The following is a 27,746-nucleotide window of genomic DNA, read 5'->3' on the forward strand; positions in this document are numbered from 1 at the left end:
TCATGCTGAGACACCCACACCACTTTGTTTCAGAAAAGCCTATATTTCAGTAGAAGTTGCTTGTGGGTTTTTCTTTGCATCGCGACAAATTTTCCTGGCAGTTGTGTCTGAAATCTTTATCATCTATCTGACCATGGCTTGGTATTAACAGAACCAATAATTTTCCACTTCTTGACATTTTTAAATCTTTGGATATATTTTTGTACCATTTTCCTGATTTATAAAGTTGAAGTACATTTGCTCGCAGATCCTTTCACAGTTCTTTTGCTTTCCCCATGCTTCAGTAACCACCAAAGTCAGTGCAGCCATGGATGAAATGCGCAAGGGTTTCTCAAGAGCTAAGATACTCATTGACTATTTATACACAGATGTTAAATACAATCAAACAAGGCACAGGTATGGATACCTATCCTTCATTGCCATCTCAACCTGTGTGTATCAGCTTGAATGTATATTATCAGCCCAATCACACTCAATAACAACAAACAAATAATATTAGCAGAGAAAGTACAGAACCTAGAAGTAATAATTGACACAGAACTAAGCTTAAAACAACATATATCTTTAAAAGTAAAGGAGGGATATGCCAAACTCATGGTTCTCAGAAGACCTAAACCACTTCTAACAACTGCCAACTTTCGATCAGTACTACAAGCGTTGATATTTGCAAGTACTGATTATTGTAACGCCCTTCTACTAGGTCTACCATACACCTCACTAAGACCACTACAAATTTTGCAAAACACAGCTGCAAGAATTTTGACTGGCAAAAGTAAAAGAGACTACATCACCGAAACACTGGCTGAATTACACTGGCTTCCCATTGAACAAAGAATGCAGTACAAAATATTATGCACCATACATAAATTAATACATAACGAAAAAGCAGACTGGCTGAACACAGCCCTTCGCGTACACATCCCTAACAGAAACCTAAGATCAGCCAACAAAGCACTCCTAACTATTCCAGCAGTCAAAACAGCAAGACTAACACAAGTAAGAGAAAAGGCGCTATCCTTGGCAGGACCCATACTATGGAACTCCATGCCCTTGGAGTTAAGATTACAAAGAGACAGCAAAACCTTTAGAAAAAATGTAAAAACCTGGCTCTTTAAACAAGCTTTTCAAAAAGAGAATGGAGAATAGAACACAGGGAAGTGCAAGGTACGAACAATTGAACACCCACACACACTGCAGTAATTAATAAGTGTGTAGTTTTTAATTGATAGTTCATCACTAAAGGATAGGTTACAATTATAAAGCTAGTGTTGTACTCAAAACTGATGTATTGAGACCTGGCCATGATTTATCACATTTAACATTGATTACAAACTATGGGCCTCATTTTCCAATATTGCAGTGGTAATGCATGAGGGGGTGTGTCCTATGCAAATAAGGCATTTTTATCACAGTCCACAATATTCCCAGACAGCCTGTTTCAGGGGAGAGAGAGAGAGAGAGAGATAGAGAGAGAGAGAGAGAGAGAGAGAGACTGAGACTTGCTATAATGTCTATGCTCTAGACAGGTATTTGTATCCCTATGGGAGGGCCACCTAGTAACTCGAGGTGGGGATTAAGTATGAGCGTAGGGGGTTGTGGGCCACTTTCACATTCAACATGAGACCTACGGAAAGAACAGTGGTCTCTAGTGAAGATTTGCTGGCCGTCGGAGTGAGGAAGCTCACTCCAAGATGAGATTTGGGCAATGTTCTCTCCACCTAGCTTGATGGACACTCTACCTGGGCAACAACAAGCTAGGTGGAGAGAACGTTGCCCAAATCTCTTCTTGGAGTGAGTTTCCTCACTCCGACGGCCAGCAAATCTTCACTAGAGACCACTGTTCTTTCCGTAGGTCTCATGTTGAATGTGAAAGTGGCCCACAACCCCCTACGCTCATACTTAATCCCCACCTCGAGTTACTAGGTGGCCCTCCCATAGGGATACAAATACCTGTCTAGAGCATAGACATTATAGCAAGTCTCAGTCTCTCTCTCTCTCTCTCTCTCTCTCTCTCTCTCTCTCTCTCTCTCTCTCTATAACACAAATGAAAGGGTTGTAGCCATGCTAATGCTGTTTCTCACTTTACATATACTCCACCCCCTGAATACCAAATTTATTGCGTGCGGTAACTCCCTTTGAAAATGAGGCCCTATGTTACCAAACCTTATGGCACCTGTGTAAACTGACAGATTTTAGTATCACTACTTTTATGTGCCTTACTGTAAACCGTTGTGACGGTACCCATCTTAATGACGGTATAGAAAAGATTTAAAATAAAATAAATACAATAATAAAGGGTATGCAAACTTTTGAACAGGAACCATTTTATTATTTCCTTTATTGCTAAGGTTTGTATAATGATTGTGCTATTCTGTGATGCATAATTTAAAACATGAAAAATATCAGACATGTTTTGTCTTGATCACTCATGTTTTCTTTAAATGCTACACATCTTACAAATTCTGCTAACGGTCTGTAAATGTATGAGCGCAACTTTATATGTAACTCCTCCTTGTAAAGGGGTCATCTTCCAAGAACTGCTGACCACTGATCCACTCAGTGGAGGGTTGGGGCACAGGTTCTGTGATGGGGAAAGGCTTATCCTGTAGGGCCCTGAAGAGGATTACTGTCCACATTTCCAAACAAAAAGAAATTTACTGATCCAAAAAATACACAAAACAGTGCAAAAATCCAAAATGGAAAAAACAACGTGTTAAGGTCCACAAGAAGCAAGAATGCAGAAACAATTCTGTATGCTGTTTAAGTAAGGTTCAAAAGCACTGGAATCTCTTAGTATTCACAAAATCTCCAACCCCAGTGGAATATTAGAGATTCCTCCTCTTATCTCCAGTATTATAGACAGATGGTAGGCTTGACAAGAACATCATCATTCTTCAGTTAGCCCCTTCACTCGAGGTACAAGAGAGCTCTACTACGAAGCCTCAAAGCAGAGCACAGCGCCTCGGCTGCCTCTCCCAGGCTGCCTCCAAGAACCCATGGAATCCCTCTTTTATAAATTTGGATCCCTTTGACCAACCCTGTGGAGATGGATCCTCCTGTCACACTTACTTTCAGCACACCCCTATAGAGATGTGAATCGTGATCGATCGTCTTAACGATCGATTTTGGTTGGGGGGGGAGGGAATCTGATCGTCGCGGTTTTGTTTTTTGTTTAAATCGTAAATCGGGGGAGGGCGGGAAAACCGGCACACTAAAACAACCCTAAAACCAACCCCGACCCTTTAAAATAAATCCCCCACCCTCCCGAATCCCCCCAAAATGTTTTAAATTACCTGGGGTCCAGTGGGGGGGTCCCGGTGTGATCTTCCACTCTCGGGCCACGGCTGCATTAATAGAAAGGTAGCGCCGGCGCCATTTCTATTCCTGTCCCCCGACGTCACGAGGAGATCGCTCCCGGACCCCGCTGGACCCCCAGGGACTTTTGGCCAGCTTGGGGGGGCCTCCTGTCCCCCACAAGACTTGCCAAAAGTCCAGCGGGGGTCCGGGAGCGATCTCCTGCGCTCGTGACGTCGGGGGATTTATTTTAAAGGGTCGGGGTGGGTTTTAGGGTTGTTTTAGTGTGCCCCTTCACCTCCCCCCTCCTCCGATTTACGATTTTTGACGATAAATCGGGGGAATTCCTATTGTATCACGCCTCTAACGATTTTTGACAATTTAATTTAGGAGGTAATTTTTAAAGGAGTTGCGTGTGTAAATGTAACATACTGTCATAGCAATTTTCAAAAGCCCATTTACACACTTTGGGGCGGATTTTCAAAGGGTTACGCGCGTAACCCGAAAAACCGCTCCTGCATACGCCGAGCCTATTTTGCATAGGCCCGGCGACGCGCGTATGTCCCGGGGCTTGAAAAAATGGGCGGGCACTGGGCAGGGTGGGGCGGGACCAAGGCCTCCAGCACAGCGGTTGTGCTGGCGCATGCAACTTCGTCAATAAAGGTCAGAAGGGGTTTTAGATAGGGCTGGGGGGCGGGTTGGGGAAGGGAGGGGATGATATGTTTTCGGAGCGGCCTCGGAGGGAACAGGGAAAGCCATCTCGGCTCCCCTAGGGCTCGACGAGCGCAAGGTGCATGTGTGTGCACCCCTTTGCGCACGCCGACCCTGGATTTTATAACATGCGCGCGGCTACACGCGCATGTTATAAAATCGGGCGTAGATATGTGCGCGCGGCTACACGCGCATGTTATAAAATCGGGCGTAGATATGTGTGCGCCGGGTTGCGCGCACATATCTACGCCCACGCATAGGTTTAAAAATCTGGCCCTTTAAGTGCACTTCGGTATGTAAAACCTATAGACAATTCATTGACATATATTGGAACAAGCTTCAAAACCCTACTTAAATGCATAAAGCACACATGTAAAACCCAGTTTTAAGCATGTAATTCCCTTTGAAAATTACCCCCATATGCACATGAAGAGTGTAAGTTCAATAATTTTCATAATTCAGCACTTACATATATAAGTAGGTGATCCTAAAGTTATGCCCCTATTTTTAAAACAGTTCTGCACAATTTATAAAATACTGTATATCACCATCTTGAGAGTACATGCATATGTTTCAGTACTCAAAGCAGGTGTTATGCATATAAATGTAGCATACTATTGTAGCAATTTTCAAAAGCTAATTTGCATACTTAAAGTGCATTTAAATATGCAAAACCTATTGACAATTCAGTGGCATGTATTGTAGCAATTTTGAAAAGCCCATTTACATGAATTAAGTGCATTTACACATGGAAAATCAAGTTTTAAGCATGTAAATCATAAGAACATAAGAAATTACCATGCTGGGTCAAACCAAGGGTCCATCAAGCCCAGCATCCTGTTTCCAACAGAGGCCAAACCAGGCCACAAGAACCTGGCAATTACCCAAACACTAAGAAGATCCCAAGCTACTGATGCAATTAATAGCAGTGGCTATTCCCTAAGTAAACTTGATTAATAGCCGTTAATAGATTTCTCCTTCAAGAACTTATCCAAACCTATTTTGAACCCAGCTACACTAACTGCACTAACCACATCCTCTGGCAACAAATTCCAGAGCTTTATTGTACGTTGAGTGAAAAAGAATTTTCTCTGATTAGTCTTAAATGTGTTTCTTGCTAACTTCATGGAATGCCCCCTAGTCCTCCTATTATTCGAAAGTGTAAATAACCGATTCACATCTACTCGTTCAAGACCTCTCATAATCTTTAAGACCTCCATCATATCCCCCCTCAGCCGTCACTTCTCCAAGCTGAACAGCCCTAACCTCTTCAGCCTTTCCTTATAGGGGAGCTGTTCCATCCCCTTTATCATTTTGGTTGCCCTTCTCTGTACCTTCTCCATCGCAACTATATCTTTTTTGAGATGCGGAAACCAGAATTGTAAACAGTATTCAAGGTGCGGTCTCACTATGGAGCGATAAATAGGCATTATGTCATTTTCCATTTTCCATTTTATTAACCATTCCCTTCCTAATAATTCCTAACATTCTGTTTGCTTTCTTCTGCTGCAGCACACTGAGCCAACGATTTTAAAGTATTATCCACTATGATGCCTAGAACTTTTTCCTGGGTGGTAGTTCCTAATATGGAACCTAACATCGTGTAACTACAGCAAGGGTTATTTTTCCCTATATGCAACACCTTGCACTTGTTCACATAAAATTTCATCTGCCATTTGGATGTCCAATCTTGAATCTTCCAGTCTTTTGAAAATTTCCCTGACACATTTTTTCATCGCAGGAATCTGCATAGTTTATACACCTATTTTATAAAAGTATGTGAATATGTTTTACAAGTTAAATAATTATAAAAAGTGCACATAATAACTCTCAGTTTATGGACAAAGGTAGGCATGTTATAAAGTTAGTTGATGTATTTGTTTATCTTGCTTGTTCCAAGTTCCTGTTCTCCGAGGATACCACCAGTTGACCCACACCCTCCAGCAGATCACTCACACCCTCTACCACTTACTTCTGACTCCCTATCCAAAAACTTCAAACAAAAGAAAGTCAGATTTAATATTTGTGACTTGATTAGTAGGTATAAAAGTATGCATGAAGGTTTGATTTTGTATATGCATAGTCAGTTTATAAAATACATAAATGACCATGTACTTCCACACCCAGCCATGGAATGCCCTAGAAATTCCCTCTTTGTATGCGCATACTTTACCGTCAGCAGTGACTGTACTCATACCCTTCCGAAAAGACACCTTTCTCACACAGCGGCTACTTATGCATGTGTACACTGATTTTACATGCACAACCCTCCAGGTAAGTATGAAAATTACTTCCAGGGATGATAACTTTCAAAGCAGTGCGTGGATGCACATGTTTGCGTATTTGTGGCTATTTTAAAGCATATGCTTGTATATGCACGTATGTTATAAAATAGCCCGACTGTGCGCACATGTGCGTTCAATTTTAAGTGGGCACGTAGATGTACGCTCAAATGCTTCTACCGCATAAGCAGAGGGATTTTAAAAGGCATGCACGCCGACGCCATTGCCAGTTTTCCCAGTTCGTTCCCAGGTCATCCATTTAAAGGGATAGGACTTCCAAACCCTCCTAGTTTAATAGCCTCCCTCCTGCACTGTTAGACGCAACCTTTAAAACCCTGCTGATCTGTCTAGATTTGTTTTTTTATAAGTTACATCTCATCCATAGCAGAAGCAAAGTTACAAGGCAGGGGACCCTGGCACATGCCAGTGCGCATATGTGTTTGTGCAAATATTTCATGCCAAAATTCTGGAACATCCATACCCCGCCCAGACCATGCCCACCCCCCCCCCCCCCGCCACCCCAATTTTGGAAACTTCATTTGTGCACATATCCAGGTGGCTTTTAAAATCCACATATTTGTACATTCCCTGATTGATGTGCATGTCAGGCTTTTAAAATTCACCTTCTAATGTTTTTGTGGACCCTACATGAAATATTTTACAGATGCCCCTTAGAGGCTTGTATGAAACCCGCATTTTGGGCTGTATTTTGGGAGCAAATCATTACAGGTTTTGATGTCCATATCCCTCAGTTTTATTTTATTGCTCACTAGCAGTACCCGGCCACGCATTGCAGTGGCAGAGTCAGGTTCTTTACCCTCCCTCCCCCTTCCCCTTGCTCATTTACTTCAGTCACTCATCCTCCTCCCCCTTGGTCACTCACCCCCCCCCCTTCCCTCCACTGTCCCCACTCCAACTCTCTCCCCTCACACTCACCTCACCCCCTCATTCTCCCTCCCCTGACACTCACCTCCCCCCTCATTCTCCCTCCCCTCACTGTCACCTCCCCCCGCCTACTGCCTACCCTTCAGATCAGAAAACCTTTGTCTTTCTATTTCTGTGGGAACCCCCCCCACCCCAAACCCCCCCCAATCCCAACCCTTTAAATCAAATAATAACCCCCCACCCTCCTGCCTCCTCCCAAGACCTGGGAAATTAAAATTGTTGGTGCAACATGTCGTCTGTCCCTGGGCGTCTGTGCGCGTTATGTAGCCAAATAGGAGAGTGCCTAACCAAATGTGCACTTCCAAATTTGTTTTGTGGTCTGGGGAGGGCTATTTTGGTGCATTCCCGAGATCGTGCAAGTTTAGTGTATGTATTTGTGTGTGAACCTCCCCTTTCCCCCAAAAAACAACCCTATGAGAAAAGTTCTCTTAAACTAACCACCCCACACTCGCCTACCCCTCCCCCCCAGCCCTGCGAAAAACAGTAGCCCCCCCCGCCCCCCCCCCAGAGTTGCTGAATGAATGAAACCTGCCCCCCCTCGTGACCCCTCCCCAAGATATTCGCAATAAATTCATTACCACCCCCCACCCTCCAGACCCCCCAAGACCTGATAAAAATGTCAGTCGGTGGTGCGGGTGTTCAGGAGCAGTCCGGGAGCGATGTATTGGCGTTGGCCCATCGGCTGCGAGCACTGAAACGGGTTCCGATGGCCCTTTGCCCTTACTATGTCAGTGGGGTGGAGCAATGGCAGTGGTGGGTCCTCTGACATATTAAGGGCAAAGGTCCGCCGGCTGCCAGTCCTGAAAATGGCGCCGAGGGGCCCTCGCCCTTACTATGTCACATGGGCTACTGCCTCCAATGGTGTCCCCGAGTGGCATAGTAAGGAAAAGGGCCGTCGGTGCCATGTTGATTGCTGGCAGCCGACGGCCGTAGTGCAGGAGATGTGTCCCAGACCAGTCCTGGCCCCCCGCTGGAGCCTCCCGGACTTCTGTCAGGTTTTGTGTGTGTTGTGAGGGCCTGGGAAGTAAATAAATTTGGCATGTGTGGTGGTGTGAGGAGGGTGGTGGGTGTATTTTATCTGTAAAGGAAATAGTTATCTTCCGGCGAAAAAAGTGCGCAAATGTGTTAAAATGGAAGTGAAACATGGACCTGGACTGGCGAAATGATTAGTGTAGCGTGTTGCGGTCTCTGCTGCTTCCCCTCCGCTAAGACTGAACGGTGCCTACCTCCGCCGCTGGAAACGCCGCGTTCCGCGTGGCTGGGACCCCGGCAGCGCTGCCTGCTCCACGTGGTGGCCACCATTGCTTGCCCGTCTCTCTGCTGCCTCGCGCGCGAGGACGCCCACTTTGTGCGCACAGCTCCCAGAAGTCTGGCCCCGCCTGCGCTGATGACGTCACGCCCTAAGGCCGATATAACCGACGCCCGGACTCCTTCTCTTTGCCTTGCAACAAGGTTCACTACTGCCTAGTAGTTCTGAGTTGCGCTTCGTCTGTTTGTTGTTCCTGCCTTTGACCCTTGGACTACTTTTGACTCGCTTCAGCCTGCCGCCTGCCTCTGACCTTGGTTCGTTCCCGACTTCACTTCTGTCTGCTGCCTGCCTCCGACCTCGGCTTGTTCTCGACCTTGTTCCAGCCTATAGCCTGCTTCAGTTCCAACCTGCTACAGACTGCTTCAGTTCCAGCCGGCTACAGACTCCGTTCCAGCCTACAGCCTGCTTCAGTTCCAACCTGCTACAGACTTTGTTCCAGTCCACAGCCTGCTTCAGTTCCAGCTTACTACAGACTCTGCCTCAGTATCCGGTTAGCTACAGCCCCCGCTGCCGCCCGCTGTCTTGCCATCAGCTGGCCCTCGGCCTGTACAGCCGATTCTCGGACTACCATATACCTTTGGACTTCCTTTGCTACAGCTCCGGCCTAGGCCATCCCTGCCACTGGACATTCAGCCTATTTCCCAAGTCCCAAGGTTCCAGGACTCTACGGGCTCCTCCTGGGGGGTTCCTGGTTCCCGGGTGAACACCGCCAGCCTGGGGCTCCGCCTCCCGGCCTAGCCTGTCATCCTAGGTGGGCCGGCCCAAGGGTCCACTACCTCGCCTGCAGTATCAGACTGCAGCAGTTTGCAAGGCCATGGACTCGGCGGAGGCCCCAAGCCTGCAGGCCATTCCAGGGATGGCTCGACGCCTCCAGCAGGAACAAAATGCATTGATACCCTCGCTGCCACTGTGGAACAGTTGGTCTCTCGTTTAGAAGTTTCCACTCGGGAGTTGCCTCCGGCACCCGCTTCCACTTCAGCTTCAGTAATGCAGCTACCCACGCCTACCCGGTACGCCGGGGACAGCAAGACATGCCGTGGATTCCTAAATCAGTGCCAAGTGCGTTTCACTCTCCTGCCTGCGCAGTTTCCCTCAGACGCAGCCAAGGTAGCGTTTATTTTCTCCCTGCTGGATGGCAAGGCCCTCGACTGGGCTTCACCCTTGTGGGAACGTCAGGATCCCTTGCTGCAGAACCTACAAGAATTCCTCCTTAACTTCCGCCTTGCCTTCGATGATCCTGCACGCCGATCCACCGCGGCCTCGGAGCTCTTGCACCTCAGGCAAGGGACACGCCCGGTGGCTGAGTACATCATAGACTTCCGGATCCTGGCCATGGAGGTCGGTTGGCAAGACGATTGCCTTAAAGGCTCTTCCTCGAGGGCCTGGCAGGCCGCATCAAGGATGAGCTAGCAGGTCGGGATCTTCTGGAGGACTTAAATGATCTAATGGACATTGCTGGTAGGGTGGATCGCCGCCTTCAACAACAGGATAATGAAACCCGCTCGAGTCGCCGAGCCCCACCACAGCTGTCTACCTCCTCCAGAACACCTGCTCCCAAGGCTCCTCTTCCCACTGTGCCTAGTGGGGAACCCATGCAATTGGGTAGATCTCTACTAACCCCTGAAGAAAGGAGGAGATGTCGCTCCCTAGGCCTCTGCCTCTATTGTGGAGGCAAGGGGCACTTTCTTGCTACTTGCCCAGAGCGTCCGGGAAACGGCCATGCCTAGGTTACACTGAGGAGCTACACCTAGGCGCTACTGGATCAGCTCCTCTTTGCACACTACCAGTAACTCTGAAATGCCCCGGTGGGGAACTCCAGATCCGTGCCTTCATTGACTCCGGTGCTGAGGGGAATTTTATTGTGGCCGATCTGGTGACTCAGCTTTCCCTTCCAACTCTACAGAAGGTCCCCCCCGCTGCGGATCTCCTCGATCCGAGGCACCCTGCTTCCTGGGGTCATTACCTGCTCCACGGCCCCCTTGACACTGCAAACAGGCCTGTTTCACTCGGAGTAGATCTCCCTGCTCGTCTTGGAGCGAGCAGTGCCCCCATTGGTTTTGGGACTACCCTGGTTATGTCAGCATTCTCCCGTAATACAATGGGATAACTTCCAACTGGTCCGTTGGAGTCCTGCCTGCTTTGAACACTGTCTACAGCTCCCACGTCCACCCTAACCTCTGCACATCTGCTCCTCACATCTCCTACCTGAGCCATACCAAAACTTTGAGGACGTTTTCTTCAAGGAAATGGCGGAGATTCTTCCCCAACACCGGCCTTTTGATTGCCCTATTGACCTATTGCCGGGCACCACGCCTCCTCGTGGCCGAGTGTACCCGCTGTCGTTACCAGAAACAAAGGCCATGTCCCAATATGTGACGGAGAACCTAGCCAAGGGGTTCATCCGCCCTTCTCGCTCGCCTGCTGGTGCCGGATTCTTCTTTGTGGCCAAAAAGGATGGCTCTCTCCGGCCGTGTATCGACTATCGTGGCTTGAACGCCATTACCAAACGAGACCGGTATCCCCTCCCGTTGATCCCGGAACTTTTGGACCGTCTACAGGGTGCCCGCATCTTCACGAAGTTGGATCTCAGAGGGGCCTACAACCTCGTCTGTATTCGCCCAGGGGACGAATGGAAGACGGCTTTTAATACCAGGGATGGGCATTACGAGTATCTGGTAATGCCCTTTGGACTCTGCAATGCCCCCGCCGTCTTCCAGCACCTCATGAATGAGGTACTGCGCGACATGCTCCACTCACATGTCATAGTCTACCTGGACGACGTGCTTATCTTTTCCAAAGATAGGGACACCCATCGTCGCCACGTTACACAGGTTCTTCAGGCCCTCCGAGACAACCATTTGTATGCCAAGCTGGAGAAGTGTACTTTCGAGGCTGAGTCCTTGCCCTTCCTGGGATACATCATTTCCTCCACCGGCTTCCGCATGGATCCAGAGAAAGTAGCGGCCATCACCAAGTGGCCTCAGCCCACGGGTCTCAAAGCCCTCCAGCGATTCCTGGGCTTCGCTAACTTTTATAGACATTTTATCCCACGGTACTCGCATCGAGTTGCTCCGCTCACGGCCCTGACCCGCAAGGGAGCCGACGCCAAGAACTGGCCTGACGCTGCAGTAGCAGCCTTCTCTGACTTAAAAGAGGCATTTCTTTCAGACGTTTGCCTCCGGCATCCAGATCCCTCCAGACCTTTCATTGTGGAGGTCGATGCCTCCAGTATAGCGGTTGGGGCGGTTCTCAGCCAACACTCCGACTCTGGTCAACTCCTCCCCTGCTCCTACTTTTCCAGGAAGTTTTCTCCAGCCGAGAGCAATTACTCCATCGGGGACAAGGAGCTGTTGGCTATTAAGCTCGCCTTTGAAGAGTGGAGACAATGGCTCGAGGGGTCCCTGCATACAACCACCATATACACAGACCACAAGAACCTGGAGTTCCTGTCGCAGGCTCAACGACTGAACCCCCGCCAAGCCCGCTGGGCCTTGTTTTTCAGTCGGTTCGACTTTGTCCTGCAATACCGGCCGGCGGCCAAGAACCTCCGAGCTGATGCTCTCTCCCGAACTTCGTGCGTCGAGGAAGATCAAGAACCTCCTCAATTTATCCTGGACCCGAGTAAGATTCGCCTGTCCACTTTGACAGTCCTCTCTCAGGATAGGACTGTAGTTCCTCGCAAGGATCGCCTAACGGCATTACACTGGGCTCATGACTCCCTCGTTGGAGGGCACGCAGGGCGCGAAAGAACTCTAGAACTTATTAACCACTTCTATTAGTGGCCCAACATCCAACGGGATGTCTACACCTATGTGAGTTCCTGCCCCACCTGCGCCCGTCAAAAGCCCAGCCCTGGATCCCCTTGCGGTCTCCTGCAACCACTACCAGTCCCCACCGAACCCTGGACCCACCTAGCTACGGTCTTCGTGGTGGACTTACCCTCGTCTTGCGGTCATACAGTCATCTGGGTTACCGTTGACCGCTTCTCAAAGATGGTGCACCTAGTTCCCTTGCCTAAGCTCCCTTCAGCGCCCGAACTGGCCCTTCTCTTTGCTCAGCATGTGTTCAGGCTACATGGTCTCCCACAAGATATAGTCTCCGACCGGGGACCCCAGTTTGTAGCACGCTATTGGAGAGCTCTCTGCAAGTGCTTCAAGGTAAAGCTCAGCTTCTCCACAGCCTTTCACCCACAGAGTAACGGGCAGACAGAGAGAATGAATCGGACCCTGAAGGCCTACCTCCGAGCCTTTGTTAATGAAAAACAAGATAACTGGTCGGAACTACTGCCCTGGGCTGAGTTCGCCTACAATAACCAAGCTCACGCCGCCACCGGCAAATCCCCGTTTCAGCTTGTCTACGGGAAACAACTAAGACCTCCGCTCCCTCTGGCTATCCCCAGCGCCTCGCAGGCCGTTCAAGTAACAGCGCAGCAACTGCGGACATTGTGGCACAGGACCCAAAACCAGCTACGCCGCTCAGCCGCGTCTGCCAAACAAGCGGCCGACCACCAGCTCCTACCTATCAGCCGGGAGATCGAGTCTGGCTCAGCACAAGGAACATCCATCTCTGCCTCCCATCACGGAGATTTGCACCCAGGTTCTGTGGGCCATTCCAGGTTGCTGAGAGAGTGGGTCTGGTTTCATATCGGCTGAGACTGCCTTCAACTCTCCGAATCCACAATGTCTTCCATGTGTCCCAGCTTAAACCTGTGGTCCTCTCTCGCTATCACCGTACGCCCCCGGATCCTACTTCAACAGCCATTGACGACGACCCCACTTACCAGGTGCGTGAGGTCTTGGACGTCCGCTTCCACAACCGTAGATGGGAATATCTACTTGCGTGGGAGGGCTGCGGTGATGAGGATAACACCTGGGAACCCAGCCGCAATATCCTCGACCATCCTGAAAAACCAGGGCCTCTCAAGAGGGGCCGTAAAGGGGGGGTACTGTTGCGGTCTCCGCCGCTTCCCCTACACTAAGACTGAACGGTGCCTACCTCCGCCGCTGGAGACGCCGCATTCCGCGTGGCTGGGACCCCGGCAGCACCCCCTGCTCCACGTGGCGGCTGCCATTGCTTGCCCGTCTCTCCGCTGCCTCGCGCGCACAGCTCCCGGAAGTCTGGCCCCGCCTGCGCTGATGACGTCACGCCCTAAGGCCGATATAACCGGCGCCCGGACTCCTTCTCTTTGCCTTGCAACAAGGTTCACTACTGCCTAGTAGTTCTGAGTTGCGCTTCGTCTGTTCGTTGTTCCTGCCTTTGACCCTTGGACTGCTTTTGACTCGCTTCAGCCTGCCGCCTGCCTCTGACCTTGGTTCGTTCCTGACTTCGCTTCTGTCTGCTGCCTGCCTCCGACCTCGGCTTGTTCTCGACCTTGTTCCAGCCTACAGCCTGCTTCAGTTCCAACCTGCTACAGACTGCTTCAGTTCCAGCCGGCTACAGACTCCGTTCCAGCCTACAGCCTGCTTCAGTTCCAACCTGCTACAGACTTTGTTCCAGTCCACAGCCTGCTTCAGTTCCAGCTTACTACAGACTCTGCCTCAGTATCCGGTTAGCTACAGTCCCCGCTGCCGCCCGCTGTCTTGCCATCAGCTGGCCCTCGGCCTGTACAGCCGATTCTCGGACTACCATATATCTTTGGACTTCCTTTGCTACAGCTCCGGCCTAGGCCATCCCTGCCACTGGACATTCTGCCTATTTCCTAAGTCCCAAGGTTCCAGGACTCTACGGGCTCCTCCTGGGGGGTTCCTGGTTCCCGGGTGAACACCGCCAGCCTGGGGCTCCGCCTCCCGGCCTAGCCTGTCATCCTAGGTGGGCCGGCCCAAGGGTCCACTACCTCGCCTGCAGTATCAGACTGCAACATAGCGTGTGTTAGTGTAAGGTGTAACAGATGTCGCTTACGTCCAGCAGATGTCGCTGTTTTCTGGAAAAAAATGTTAAACTTATTTTACTGTCCCAGGTGTGACATATCTGTAATGTAAGTACAGAAGAACCTTCCTGTATGCGAAATGAAGGTTGTGTCCAAATTTGAAAGCAATCGGTTCAGTGGTTTCTGGGATTAGCAATTTTGTCCAAACTATTTAACATTTTTATTTATATAGATAGAGCAACCTAAATGCCAGTTAAAAATCTCTAAACTCAATGCTCAGAAATATGAAAAAATATTGATTTTGCCACAGAGAGACAGAGACATTCTCACATGTTATTTTTGTTTTTCTTAACAAGCGAAGATAATTTTGGATGGGGTATGGGGATTATCCACTGTAAAAATGTTATTTCAAATTATTTATTTATTAGATTTAGCCTCCCTTTTTACAAAAGTAGTTGCCCAAGGTGGTGTACAGCAAAGAACAATTCATACAGAATCATAAAATAAACATAAAATCAGATCTATTAATACCATAAATATACCAATAAAACAATACTGTGCAGTAAAAATATAGACAAAAGAACAATATACTAATATACTTTAAAATAAACAGTAGAAACCATAAAATATGAAATACATAGTATAGACAGATTACTATGGATACCTATTAAATAGAACATGAATATTGAATCCTAAATATGCTAACCCAACCCCTGCCCCCATCACTAAGGGCTGGATTTTCTAACACCGCAGGGATTTGTGAATCCCACGGTAACGGGGGACAGGGGGGCAAAGCGGGCCTGCGAAAGCCGGCAGCGATCGCACCACAGTTATCGCTGCCGGTTTTCACACCCAATAGCGCCACCGTGCGTGATAGGTGGTGCTATTGGGTGTGAATGATGAAGTACATCTTGCATAAACCACTCTAAAAAAATAATTGTATATGTAGAATCTCCTTGCACCAAGATGATTTAAAATGTCAGAGGTCATTTAATAAGTCGTCTGGGGGCAGGGAGGTACCTACAGTACCTGAATATAATCTGAAGTGACTGAAAGGTAGAATATAAATCAATTAAATTAATTAATCAATCAGTGCCAACATCAAATAGCACATTTTTCACTATCCTAAAATATGTTAAATATATAACCAATACCTAAAATTGTAACCAAGCTAACATACCTACATTTCTGGGAGATTCATAATTCCACGATGATTAGAGCGGAATGATGACTTGTGAAAAAAAAAGGGGGGATAAGGGGTGATTGTGTGCACTCGGCCGCATCGCGGTGGTGTGTTTTAGCCCATTGTGGATGTGGCGCGGTACACACTAGTGCCACCGTAAAAAGTGGGGTTATTTCCAGCGCTACTGCCGGTGATAATGTCCAAAACATTATCTCCCGCAGCGCTACCAGAAGAAAAATTATTTTTTCCCTGCTCGAACCCTGCCTTAACTCCGCCTCTTTCCCTAATTTTAATCTTACCACCGCGATGTGTGGTGATCGCGTGCAATAAGGCCACATCACATTTTAAAGAATGACTCTGTACATTTGCAATTACAGAAGATAAATAAGCCTAGAAATAGAAATCAACAGAAATTTTACTACCTTTGCTTAATAATCGAAAAAAAATAGTTCTTTCCTAGAAGTTCAGACTTGATGAAATATAGTATCTTTTGATGTTCAAACATGAAGGGATAGGCTCTCATTTTCAAATGATTTGCAAATATTTCTTGTTTCCCATCAGAAGTGACACAAAAAACTAATTAAATTTGGTTTTGTCTTCCTTTTTCATTTTAGCATATGCTATTAACAACATTTGAAAAGTACAAGCCTTGAAAAAGGAAAAAAAGCTAGCACACTTTAAAACCAAAACGAATGAAAGGAAAGAAAAAAATATGAAATGGAAAATGAAATGATGTACATGAAATAAACATGAAACAAAAACAACATGACACAAAAAAAATATTTCCATGCTCACTCCTACAGCAACGAAGCTGTTGCCAATATAATATACAATAGCTTTAGAAAATTTCAGGAAATCTGAATACCTGCAGATCATTCATTATGCATCTCAAGTGTTTTAATAGCCGCCTTTGTTGTTGTTTCATTAGATAAACTATGTTGCACAATGTGGTAGTTAATGTTGTGCTCTCTAAATGGAACGTGTGTGCAAAATTCTTGAGAATTCAATGAAAATATATGAGCCCAAATCCAATTCCAGCTGACCGCGGTAATTACCATGTCCATCTAAAAGGTGTTCTCTTAGGTATGTGAAATGACTTAGTAGTTTCAGTCCAGTTCCCACTTTATGGTATCTCCATCACCCTAAAACAAAATCAATACTGTAGTAAGCACCTTGGTTGATTCTTTATCCCCTGCTGCTGTTATCATGTTTACCAGAACTCATTTCCTATTATCTTTGTATCTTAGTAATTTATGTACCAATTCATGGCTTACAGAGCTATGTAAAAGTAAATAACAAATATCTGTGCCCACAAAAGCTTATGAGCTAATTTTGAGCACAGGGAAGTTAATTGGCTTGCGCAAGGTCTTACAGTGAGTAGCAGATAGGGGAACTGAATGAGGCTCTGCAGGTTCACCGCTCTGCTGTATTGTTCTAAATTGATGATAACATGGTCCCTTGCACTGTTGTGGTGCAGTACACCCTGTAACAAGAGCTTTCCTTTCATTTTGCCCCCTGCATTTGGAGCCCTCCCTCCCTTCAATATCATGGCAGTATGGTCAAGCTGTAAAATGCCCTGACCTACTTCTGGACAGGGCAGTATAGGAATTTAAAGAGATATAGAGTATCTTGCATGACTTCTAGAAATGCACAAGCCTGATTCCTGCTAAAGGGATGTTTTCCAGACTGAAAAAGAAAAATGTAAGGGCGAGCCTTGGGCTAAGCGACAGAGCTACACATACAACCGCGGGGGGGACCCGGCTTTGAAATCTGGGTCAAGCGTTCCATTCCTCAGGTCTCCTGGTGCTCCTGTGGGGAGGAAGAAAGTCCCAGTCATCACTCAACAGGTGAAACCTGCAGGCCAGACTTGGGGGCCCATGATTATAGGGCCTGGCCCCAGGCTGAGGGTTGTTGCTGCGCTAACTGGGCTCAGTGAGGTGTGAGCGGGATATAACAACCCATTCCTGGTAGTTGTGAATGAAGGCTTATGCCACCATAGCCCACTAAAGGCCAGCGTGGACTGGGCTGGATGCCCAAAGGACAAGGAGGAAACTGATGGTCCAAAAATTAAAGGACAATATAAATTGACCATTTAGAGGCTGCCACACAGCAAAATTGTCAAATGTTATTATATTTTGTGCTAAGAGTTGCAGGAAAAAACAAATTCAAATGGCCCGCAGCGAATCCAAAAGCTCTTAATACTCCTGTTGAGCTCAAAAAACACATTTTACTTTTCTTTGCAAACAGAACTAACGGTGTCCTTGTAAATCATCCCTTGGGGGACAAAAGCAACCGTTAAGAAATGCATTTTTCAAGGTTAACCTGTGGGCTCATTCGCAGTGCACAGCATGGAAAATCTGTGTTTGATATGAGGGTGCTAGTTCCTGAGGATGCTGTGCAGGCACGGGGGAGAGGGGTGTGGGGGGGGGGGGGTGGGAATTGGACACATGGGAGAACAGTACAGGCAATCCCAGCTGCTACTCAACAGTGAAAACTGCTGGCTGCTTTATGTATACCACATGTTTGTCTTGTGTTTTTAAGACGTGTCCCTTGCACTTTAGACCCTGTTTCTCTTCCCTTTGTTGCTTCCACCTTGGGAAACTTTTGAGTCACAAATTATAGGGCCAGATTCATCAGTGGGAATGGTCTCATTTTCTGCCTGAGGGAAAAGGCCTGAATCAGTCAGTGTCCAAAATTGGAAACCCATAGTCTGGTAAAGAATGATCGTGATGGAACCTCGAGCAGCGCAGCAGATTTATCCATTCATAGAGTACATGAGAGCGACACAGATATTTCAGCAAAATTAATCTCTTGTATAAAAATCATCTGTTGATTTAGCACATTTCTGTACGTTCTTCCCAGTTACCAGCATCAAACTAGGCAGTGTAAACATATATAAAATAAAACGCTATAAAATTAAATAATCACTCAAACATAAACCTGAGCAACAAATTTAGAACAAATACATAAAAAATTGAACCCACCATCACACATCCATCACTGAATATAACTTCACCTACCAACCCAAGGTATTCATTTATTTATTGAGAACAGCCAGCTCGTTATTTTTTTACCTAAAGGCAGTCAGACTGATCTCGTGCCGTAGATCCACTGTTTTTTTGTTCCATATTTAAAGAACCACTGCAGAGAAAGCTCTGTTCCTAAACCAGGTCCTATAGATTGCACATACAGTAGGCACCACATAACAACCTGATTAGGTATCACCTCAACTGATTTTTCAAATGGTAGAGGCAGGGGGGAGGGGAAATCTTATCTCACAGAGCACTCCAAAGACTAGAACTCATGTCTTAAACTTACTCCTCAATGAGAGAGGAAGCCAATGTAGTTTAAACAACCATGGCCTTACCCAAGGACTCACACAATGTGGGCTGCACTATTCCGTATTTGCTGTAGTTTACAACTGGCTGAGAATTACTTAGACCCTGAATTTAAGGACTGGGCAATAGTAAGGCAAACAAAGTTCCAAAAGCCTGCCTTTCAGGCAATATAAGTTACTTTCTATGTTCATTTTCCTTTTTAGAAAATGCGATAAATAGAATCCTGCAGCAAAAGTCGCACCTTTTGAAAATTATGCAAGCAAGCCTACCAGCAGGCTTTACACATTTTTCCCCCTCCATCCTTAAATCTGGCCTTTAGCACATTAATCACATATGTTATTCTCACCAACAGACTCCTTAGCAGTGTGTCATTTTCCACCAGTTTCAGTTTCATTTTCTTTTTTTTTTCTTTTACTTTAAATCTCTTTCCTGCCCCTCAAAGAATTCTGACATATGGGCAGAGGTAGGTGACTGCAAGAGCTATCCAAAATGATTTAGGACCAGGGTTACTATAACACACACACACAAAAAATCCAGATTCTTGAAAAAAATACGTGGCTAAGAGAAGACATTTCTTAAGCTCCAGGATCAGTAAGTATGAACCATTTGTTTCTTGAGAGAAGTGTCGTCATGCTATGAGGTTCAGCCTGTGGATATCGTCTAGGTAGTCCACAGACCCAAGTGTGCTCCTTGAATTCTTTGTTTCACCCAGATGGTAATACTGAATTCCATTTGATCTGCACAGATTTCAGTTGTTTGCTTGATGGCATCAGCTATTGGTTACGGCCAGCTGAGCACCATGAAATCTCTCAGAACACTGAGGGCATTGAGGCCTCTCCGAGCCTTATCCAGATTTGAAGGCATGAGGGTAAGGGCGACTATTAGTGTCCGTGAACTGTGTGTGTCTCTATCTCTTGCCTAATACCCCACTTTATTTACGCAGGTGGCTAATTGCGTCAATTCTTTCTTTTATAGGTGACTCTTGGATCTCATGGGATATCCCCTGAAAATTTAATGAAGAAAAAGAAAGAGTCATAAGCTTAAACTATATACATAATTCACCCCAAAACTCTAATGGTGCAGAGCTATCATTAAAGAAAAGTCCTTATTAGGAAGTAAAATTCAAAGTGGCATTAATTTGTGAAGCATTAAAACATCTTACAGTGTTTTAAAACAGAGGAAAATCTACATTTCTGTTTATAAAGACTGTGCAAATTAAAAACAAACATGAAAGAAAAATCACTCAAGCTGAGGCAGCACAGAAAGACTAACACATGGTCTTAACTTCCTGCTGCATGGTGGTTGCCATGCTGGAAGCAAACGTATGATTCTAGTCTCCATTCATACATCGATGTTCCCATTACACTGGAAAATAAGGGAATCAAAGAATTATGTATATGCCAAATCTAAGACTCTTTTTTTGTTCTGCTGCTTCACTAACTATTTTTAATCCCAGGCAGCCTGCTGTTTCTCCATTCTGGTAATATATTTTCTTTTATTTTCAGGAATAAGGCATAGGAAAGGACACTGTTAGGATTGTGCTAATTGACTGGACTCTTGCTTTGTGTCTCCATTCAGGTGTCTTTAATAAGCCTCATAGCTAATGTGCTCCAGCTGTCCGAACTGGGTCCCATTAAATATCTTAGAACCCTCAGGGCTCTGAGACCATTAAGAGCACTATCACGATTTGAAGGGATGAGGGTAAGAGCAAATGAAATGATATGAACAGTCCTAGCCATTTGGACATTGAGCATGAGTCAGGACCGCATTTCATTTGCCTCATTTAATTCCTGCAAATGAAATGGATGAACTTGCTGTAAAAATGAGCAAATCATGTTGGTCCTCATTGATCACCCTAGTTGCTTCCTCTTTGTTTGTGGAATTTTTAATCTCACAACAGAGAGAAGAGCGGCAAGCAATACAAACATTTCAGATGGGGGTAAAATTCACATTTGCATTTAACTCTTCCTATAGAGCTCAATGAGAAAAGTGACTGGTGCTCAGGTTTAATATGGCCAGTCTTCAAAATTATGCACCACCACTCCAAACACCTACCTTCTTTGTAGACAAAGAAGGGTGATTGTTTTTTTTTATTTTTTAGAAAGGAATCAGAAAATCATATGAAACCAGTGGATACTTTCCTCTGAAATATTAAAGTTTTAAGTCAGCATGCCAGGATTAGTTACACAGTGCTAGAACCTTTTCTGTGCTTGTGGTTCTAACCTGCATGGCTCCCTGATCCCTTCCTTTCCCCCACTTTCTTGAGTATATTAATCTATTTCTTACTCTTGCATGCACTTACCTGTGGGCTCTTATTTGCTGTTTAGAACAATTAGGTTGTTGACACGGATTTCTTGCTATTTTTTTGTTATAGAACTGTAAGACTTTACTTTTCAAAGTGAATAATAGGACAGTGAACATTTTGAAATTTCATGATAAAAAGCAAGGAAAATGGCCCAAAACCTCCTAAAAATACTACAGGAGGAACATTTGGAAAGAATTCCTATTAAGTGCCTAGGTATTAAGGAGGCCATTGTACTGAGTTGCATTAACATCAGCCATTAACATTCATTAATTTGCTTGCTTTAATAGTCCATATTAATGACATGCAGATTAATTTTGTGTTAAAGCAGATGTGATCACAATTGTAACTACACCTCCCTGAGGTGTAATTAAACTTTTTGCATTAACAGGCCTTTCTTCACTTTTGTGAGTTTTAAAGTGCCTTATTTTACTATCCGCTAATTGGTTAATGAGCTGTTTTGCATTGGTTTTCCATCTCATTACCTCATTAGTACGTTTTTTTAAATTAAATCTCTCACAAGTTAGTGAATGCATATTCAAAGCACTGTTAACGTGTGCAAAGTACACTGCATGCACTAACAGTGCTTTTAACATGCATTAGCAGTTGCGAAAACAGCAAACTTTAGTACATTATCCCCTTACTATGATATCTTACTGTATCCATAGACTTTCATTATTCCAGGGCTTCTTTTTTATTTATTCTTCCATTATTCTTTCTTTATGTGCATTGCAGTTTCATGGGGCAATGCTATCTTATAATCAGGTCTATTGAAAAAAAAGAACAGTTTTTAAAAACTGGTCAGTATACAGATTTGGATAGAGTAAAAGCAGTATGGAAAGAGTAAAGCAGGATGCAGTCTGACAGAAATTTGGTGACCTGGTGATGAATGCAGCCATAAAAAAAAAATGATTTGGCCTTCCATTTTTATGCCAGTCGGCAGGACCGGATTTAGGCATAGGCAAAACAGCCACGTGCCTATGGTGCCAGTTTCTGAAGGCACTAGGATTCCCCTTGCTGCCCTTTGATTTGTGGGAGCAAAACCTCCCTACCCCCTCAGTCCTTTGCCTCTAGGTATCATAATCTTAAATCCGGCCCTGCCAGGAGGTGTTCTGTAGACTGTTTAGCATGAGTCGGATTTCTGTTGCCCTGGCTGAATGAATTGCATGGGTGATTCCACTATTACAATGAATTCAGCCAAATGTGCCGCTGTAATCTACAGTTCAGTTTACAGGCTATGCCAGTTCAGACTGGATACTTTTGATTTGATGGTGGGTCAATATTGTATGTACTGTATGTGCATTTGTTGCCAATATTCTTGGAAAATGTCTTGATGATAACTGCCATATAGGACTGCTGGGCAATTTCTTGTTTTCCTGTAAAACTTATTTCACTGGCTTTGTTGCTGAACTTTTCTAGTGAAAACCTGTTTGCAACAACATGGTTAAAGTCATAGTCAACGAGATTGACAGAGTGGATGAATCTGGCAAAATTTGGATAGAGACAGAGAGAAGAAGTTTGTTTCGTACAGTAACTCATCACTGATGCAGCTGCTAAGTAAAATGTTTTAGTCCTATAGTATGAGAATGTTTTTATTTGCCAGGTTTTTTGTACAAATGCATGGAAATCACCAGACATATTTTATTAAGGCCCAGAAATTTAACACAATGTAGAAGACATCATTTGCAAGCAGGTGCAATCATGGTGCTCCATCTTGTTCCCATGCATAGTACCCTTCCTCTCTCATTGTCCTCCTTATGCCAGTACTTATTCCTATTTTCTAGGGTTGCCAGTTGGCTTCAGATTTTCAAGACAGTGTGATCTAGACCTGGTTTTACTCCATTGCTTGCTAGTATTTGTAGTTCTGACTTACCTGTGCATACTTTAAGAAAAGCAAAACTACATGTATTCAAAACACTGGCTCAACCTATCCAGAAAATCTGGAGCCACTTGTCAACACTACTATTTTTAGTTTGTAAGGAATGCCAATATAATCTAGAAGTAATTACTTGGCACTTCCAGCAGGCAGGGTCCTATTTTTCAGGTGAAAAAAAAAAGAAATAAGAATAAATGAAAGTTTAGCTAGTTTAAAATCTGAGCAAGAGATGTAGTTGATCACTGAGCAGAAGAGCATTTAAAAATAGATATATTTTAGTTTAAGGGGATTGTGACTTTAAATAAAAATGCTCCTCTGTCTTTAGTGCTGCAAGTTTTAGTTTTATAATAAAACAGAATTCTATTAGAATAAAGTTTGGTTACTGGACAGCATCACTTACACACAGGTTAAGAAAGATGAGGTCTCATACAGAAAATAGAGCTCTTTCAATTAATGAGCAAATAAGGCATTAATAATAAAAACACAGGTAAATGTAGTTGATGCAGGCTATGGATAAGGATCATATAAATACGTTATATTATGCTTTAAAGAGCACCATTTGGCAAATATAATAATTAGGCAGAAGAAATTACAGTTATCTTTTAGGATAATTAACCGGTCTAGTCACAATAAAACAGGTTAATGGAGCTGTGTGAAAAATCTCTCCCTCTTTTATCCAGAACTGGGGGTGGAGTTGGGACAGGCCCAAGATATACACATGGGAATTTCATTAGAGATCCTCTTGCATACCTTATACTTGGTGTAGAGCAGGTAAAAAAGTACCCATGATCCCTCCTGGTCCAGAATTTTCAAAGGAAAACTCCCCGGGGAGTTTACTTTTGAAAATCAGTGTGTAGGGTTTCAAAATTGCTCCTTTAATATTTTGTGCTGCTTGGTGAACAGGAAGCTAATTCTCTAAAGGAGAATTATGAATCACCTTAAAATACATGTCAAGGAAGCAGGATTTTAGAAAAATATTTATTTCATCAGGAATGTAAAAACATCTGATTTCTCTATGATAGGGTGCCACAATGTGGTCTAGATATACTAAGCATTTCCCACAGAAACAAAACAGGAGAAACCCTTTAGTAAGTCCGATGGGCCCTATATTATTCTGTGTGTATTCATAGATGAAAAGGAAAATATATGTCATGAAACCCATAAAGATTGACTATGTAGGATGCTTTGCTTTACTTGGTTAATATGATTTAGGTTTGAATTTGTATTGAAAGATTTTTGCTAATGGGAGCAAACACTTGCCAGATGTGTTCTAATCAAATGTAAAATGTAACACGTCACCACAACATAAAAAAAATACATATTCAATGATGATTCTAAAGCCTTGGGTAAGAAGCAATACGCTTAAATGTTAGGAAAGAAGGAGGCCGTTGCCAGTGATAAACTTGGATTCATGCCCACACCTCTCTAATAAAGTAAACAGTAATTATCAAGAATGTTAATTAACTGCTGTTAAAAGGAAGTAGATTATCCTCAGTTTTGGTCTGGAAACAGCTACTAATTGCTTAAGGGGTTATTTACTAATCATTTCTCCCATAGTCACAAAATGGAGAAAACCCTTTAGTAAACAGGCACTTTAGGCCTAGATTTATCAAAATGCTATAAATATACCGGAAATAGTGCCCACAATAAAAAAAAGAAAAAAAAGGGGTTGGTTAGGCTAATTTCCCTGCTCCTACATCACATAGGTAATTTCTACAAGCTGTGATAAATTTATCGCACCAACACAAATTTTCACATCATATACTGATTAATCCACCACAGGCGTCTTACCAACTGAAAAGATTTTTATCACACAGTGTCATTCGGAGGAGTGAGTGAGATAGAAGACCAATATGCAACTTTAATATTTATGTCACTACGTCAATAAGTATACAGCATGAAGGACACCGGGAAATTTCAAACAGATAGCAACATACAGTTCCCCATATAGTACTATACTGAAATCAAGTATCAATGTTGTATTAAAATGCCATCGTAATAGACTTTACTGGTCAACTGAACTGATCTTCGTAGTTTTGCATCTAATCATCCGGCACATGCCACTCTTTTTTTTTGTGAATTTTTAAGATTGCAAATAAAACATCTTAATAGATCATAGATCCCATCCCAACACTGTCTGCGTTTTGAAACTTCTGTTTCTGCCTCAGGGGGAACTTCAAATGGAATGTAACCCTTGGTAGATACTTTGTTAATCCATTAGTCTCTGCAAAAATGAAATAGCATACATTAAAATCAAGAATCCTGTCAATCACAAGTAAACTGATCTTATCTCTACTCACACACAGGATGACAACATTCACTTAAAATGGTGGCATTTTCTCATCTAGAGAGAACGCTTGTTTAAATGACAGATATTTAGTGAATTTCCTGAAACGTCAGCAAGATGACTAACTGACACCATGGCTGTGAAGTAAAAAGTGAAAAGTCATATCAATGAATAGCAATCAATACGTATTCAAATAAAAGATCCAGAATTGCTCATGACTATTCATCTTCCTAGTACGGCCTTCTTTTCATGTAGACTCTTCAATATGTTCAATGACTCCCCACCATAGGTCTTCAAACAAATGCTGGTGAGCCACACAGTGTGAAACTATTGGGGCTTGCTCCTTCTTGGTGTTTAAACAGCTGCTATGTTCTGTGAGGCATGTTTGAATCATCCTTTTAGTTCTTCCCACATAGATTAAAAAGCAAGGGCAAATAATAAAATAGACCACATGCGAAGATCGACAATTGGTGGCTGAAGAGAAACAGACAACATGAACTGATTGTGGATCACACCATTCAGTCCCTGCAATGGTGGTAGAACAGAACGTGTAACTACCACATTGGAAATGTCCCAAGGTGGTGCATCTATTCGATGTAGAAGGTAGAGTACCATGTACTAGGTAATATCGCAAATTTTTACCCCGTGTATATGCTACAAGCGGTAATATGGAAAAGACAGGGTACAATTGCAAAACCCACCAATGTTGAAATAAGATGGCTTTAAAGGTAGAAGAGACATGCAAGAACTTTAACACACACACTAAGGGCCGGATTTTAAGATTTAGGTGCGGGTGTAGATTTGTGCGCGCAACCTAGCGCGCACAAATCTACGCCAGATTTTATAACATGCGCGCATCCCGCAACAGCTGGCCCGCGATCCCGGGCACAGCGGCAAATGGCTGCTGTGCCTGGAGGCTCCGTCCCCATCCCCGTCCCACCCACTACCCGCCCCCTTTTTCAAGCCCTGGGACATGCTTGCATCCCGGGGCATGCACGTGTCGACAGGCCTATGCAAAATAGGCTCGGCGCATGCAGGAGGGGTTTTAAAGGGTTACACGCATATATTGCATGTGTAACCCTTTTAAAATCTGCCCCTAAGCATTCATTAGGTGCTTTCGTTTGTTCGCATAGTAGCTATTGCCGTTCAGCATTATATGCTCTTTTATAAGCTTTTTTGACCACATGAAAAGGGTAACCTCTTTCTAAAAATCGAGCATTTGAAGCATGTGCTTGGATTTTAAAGTCCTGCTTGTCTGAACATATCCTTCTTACTCGAAAAAAATGGCCCAACAGTAAATGACTTTGTAGGCGATACAGATGGAAACTAGAAAAAAGAAGGAAAGAATTCCTTTCCATCGGTTTGCGATACAATGTGGTCCCTACATTTTGAAAATTAGAATATCCAAGAATGAAATTTGAAAATTATGAAAAGTAATAGTGAGTTTTAAATTATTGTCCAGAGAATTGAGCCATATGAAACTCCTGTCTTGCAGAAATGAAACAGCATACATTAAAATCAAGAATCCTGTCAATCACACGTCTCTTCTTCTATTAAAGCCATCTTATGTCAACATTGGCGGGTTTTGCAATCGCACCCTGTCTTTTCCATATAACCGCTTGTAGAATATACATTGGGTAAATATTTGCGAGATTACTTAGTACATGCTACTCTACTTTCTACATCGGATAGATGCACCACCTTGGGACATTTCCCGTTCAGTAGTTGCACATTCTGTTCTACCACCATTGCAGGGACTGAATGGTGTGATCCACAATCAGGTCGCATTGTCTATTTCTCTTCAGCCACCAATTGTCGATCTTCACATGTGGCCTATTTTATTATTTGCCCTTGCTGTTTAATCTATGTGGGAAGAACTAAAAGGATGATTCAAACATTCCTCACAGAGTATCGCATCTGTTTAAATACCAAGAAGGAGCAAGCCCCAATAGTTTCACACTGTGTGGGTTCGATGACCTACGGTGGGGAGTCATTGAACATATTGAAGAGTCTACATGAAAAGAATATTCGAGAGCAATTCTGGATCTTTTATTTGAATACAGTATCCCCTCGGGGTTTGAATCATGAGATCGATTGGTATTCATTGATATGACTTTTCACTTTTTACTTGATAGCCATAGTATCAGTTATGTCATCTTGCTGATGTTTCAGGATATTCCCTATATATATGTCATTTAAACAAGCGTTCTCTCCAGATGAGGAAATGCCACCATTTTAAGTGAACGCTGTCATCCTGTGTGTGAGTAGAGATAAGATCAGTTTACTTGTGATTGACAGGATTCTTGATTTTAATGTATGCTGTTTCATTTTTGCAGAGACTAATGGGTTTACA

At 44.3% G+C, this 27,746-nt stretch overlaps 1 protein-coding gene across 13 annotated transcripts in view; it reads left to right on the forward strand.

The window, feature by feature from the left end:
- Window positions 1-27,746, forward strand: part of LOC115084076 (sodium channel protein type 5 subunit alpha-like) — a 1,049,386-nt gene that overhangs the window by 811,307 nt on the left and 210,333 nt on the right. For 4 of the 13 annotated variants that reach the window (XM_029588401.1, XM_029588399.1, XM_029588402.1 and 1 more), the window contains exons 21-22: window positions 19,674-19,796; window positions 20,507-20,629. The exons of 2 other annotated variants lie outside the window; for them this stretch is intronic. In XM_029588401.1, the coding sequence (XP_029444261.1) occupies window positions 19,674-19,796; window positions 20,507-20,629 (246 nt within the window). The remainder of the gene's footprint in view (window positions 1-19,673; window positions 19,797-20,506; window positions 20,630-27,746) is intronic. 7 more of the 13 variants (XM_029588408.1, XM_029588409.1, XM_029588403.1 and 4 more) reach the window with 2 other exon arrangements.

This window comes from Rhinatrema bivittatum, chromosome 2 (genome assembly GCF_901001135.1).
Source record: "Rhinatrema bivittatum chromosome 2, aRhiBiv1.1, whole genome shotgun sequence".
NCBI lineage: Eukaryota > Metazoa > Chordata > Amphibia > Gymnophiona > Rhinatrematidae > Rhinatrema > Rhinatrema bivittatum.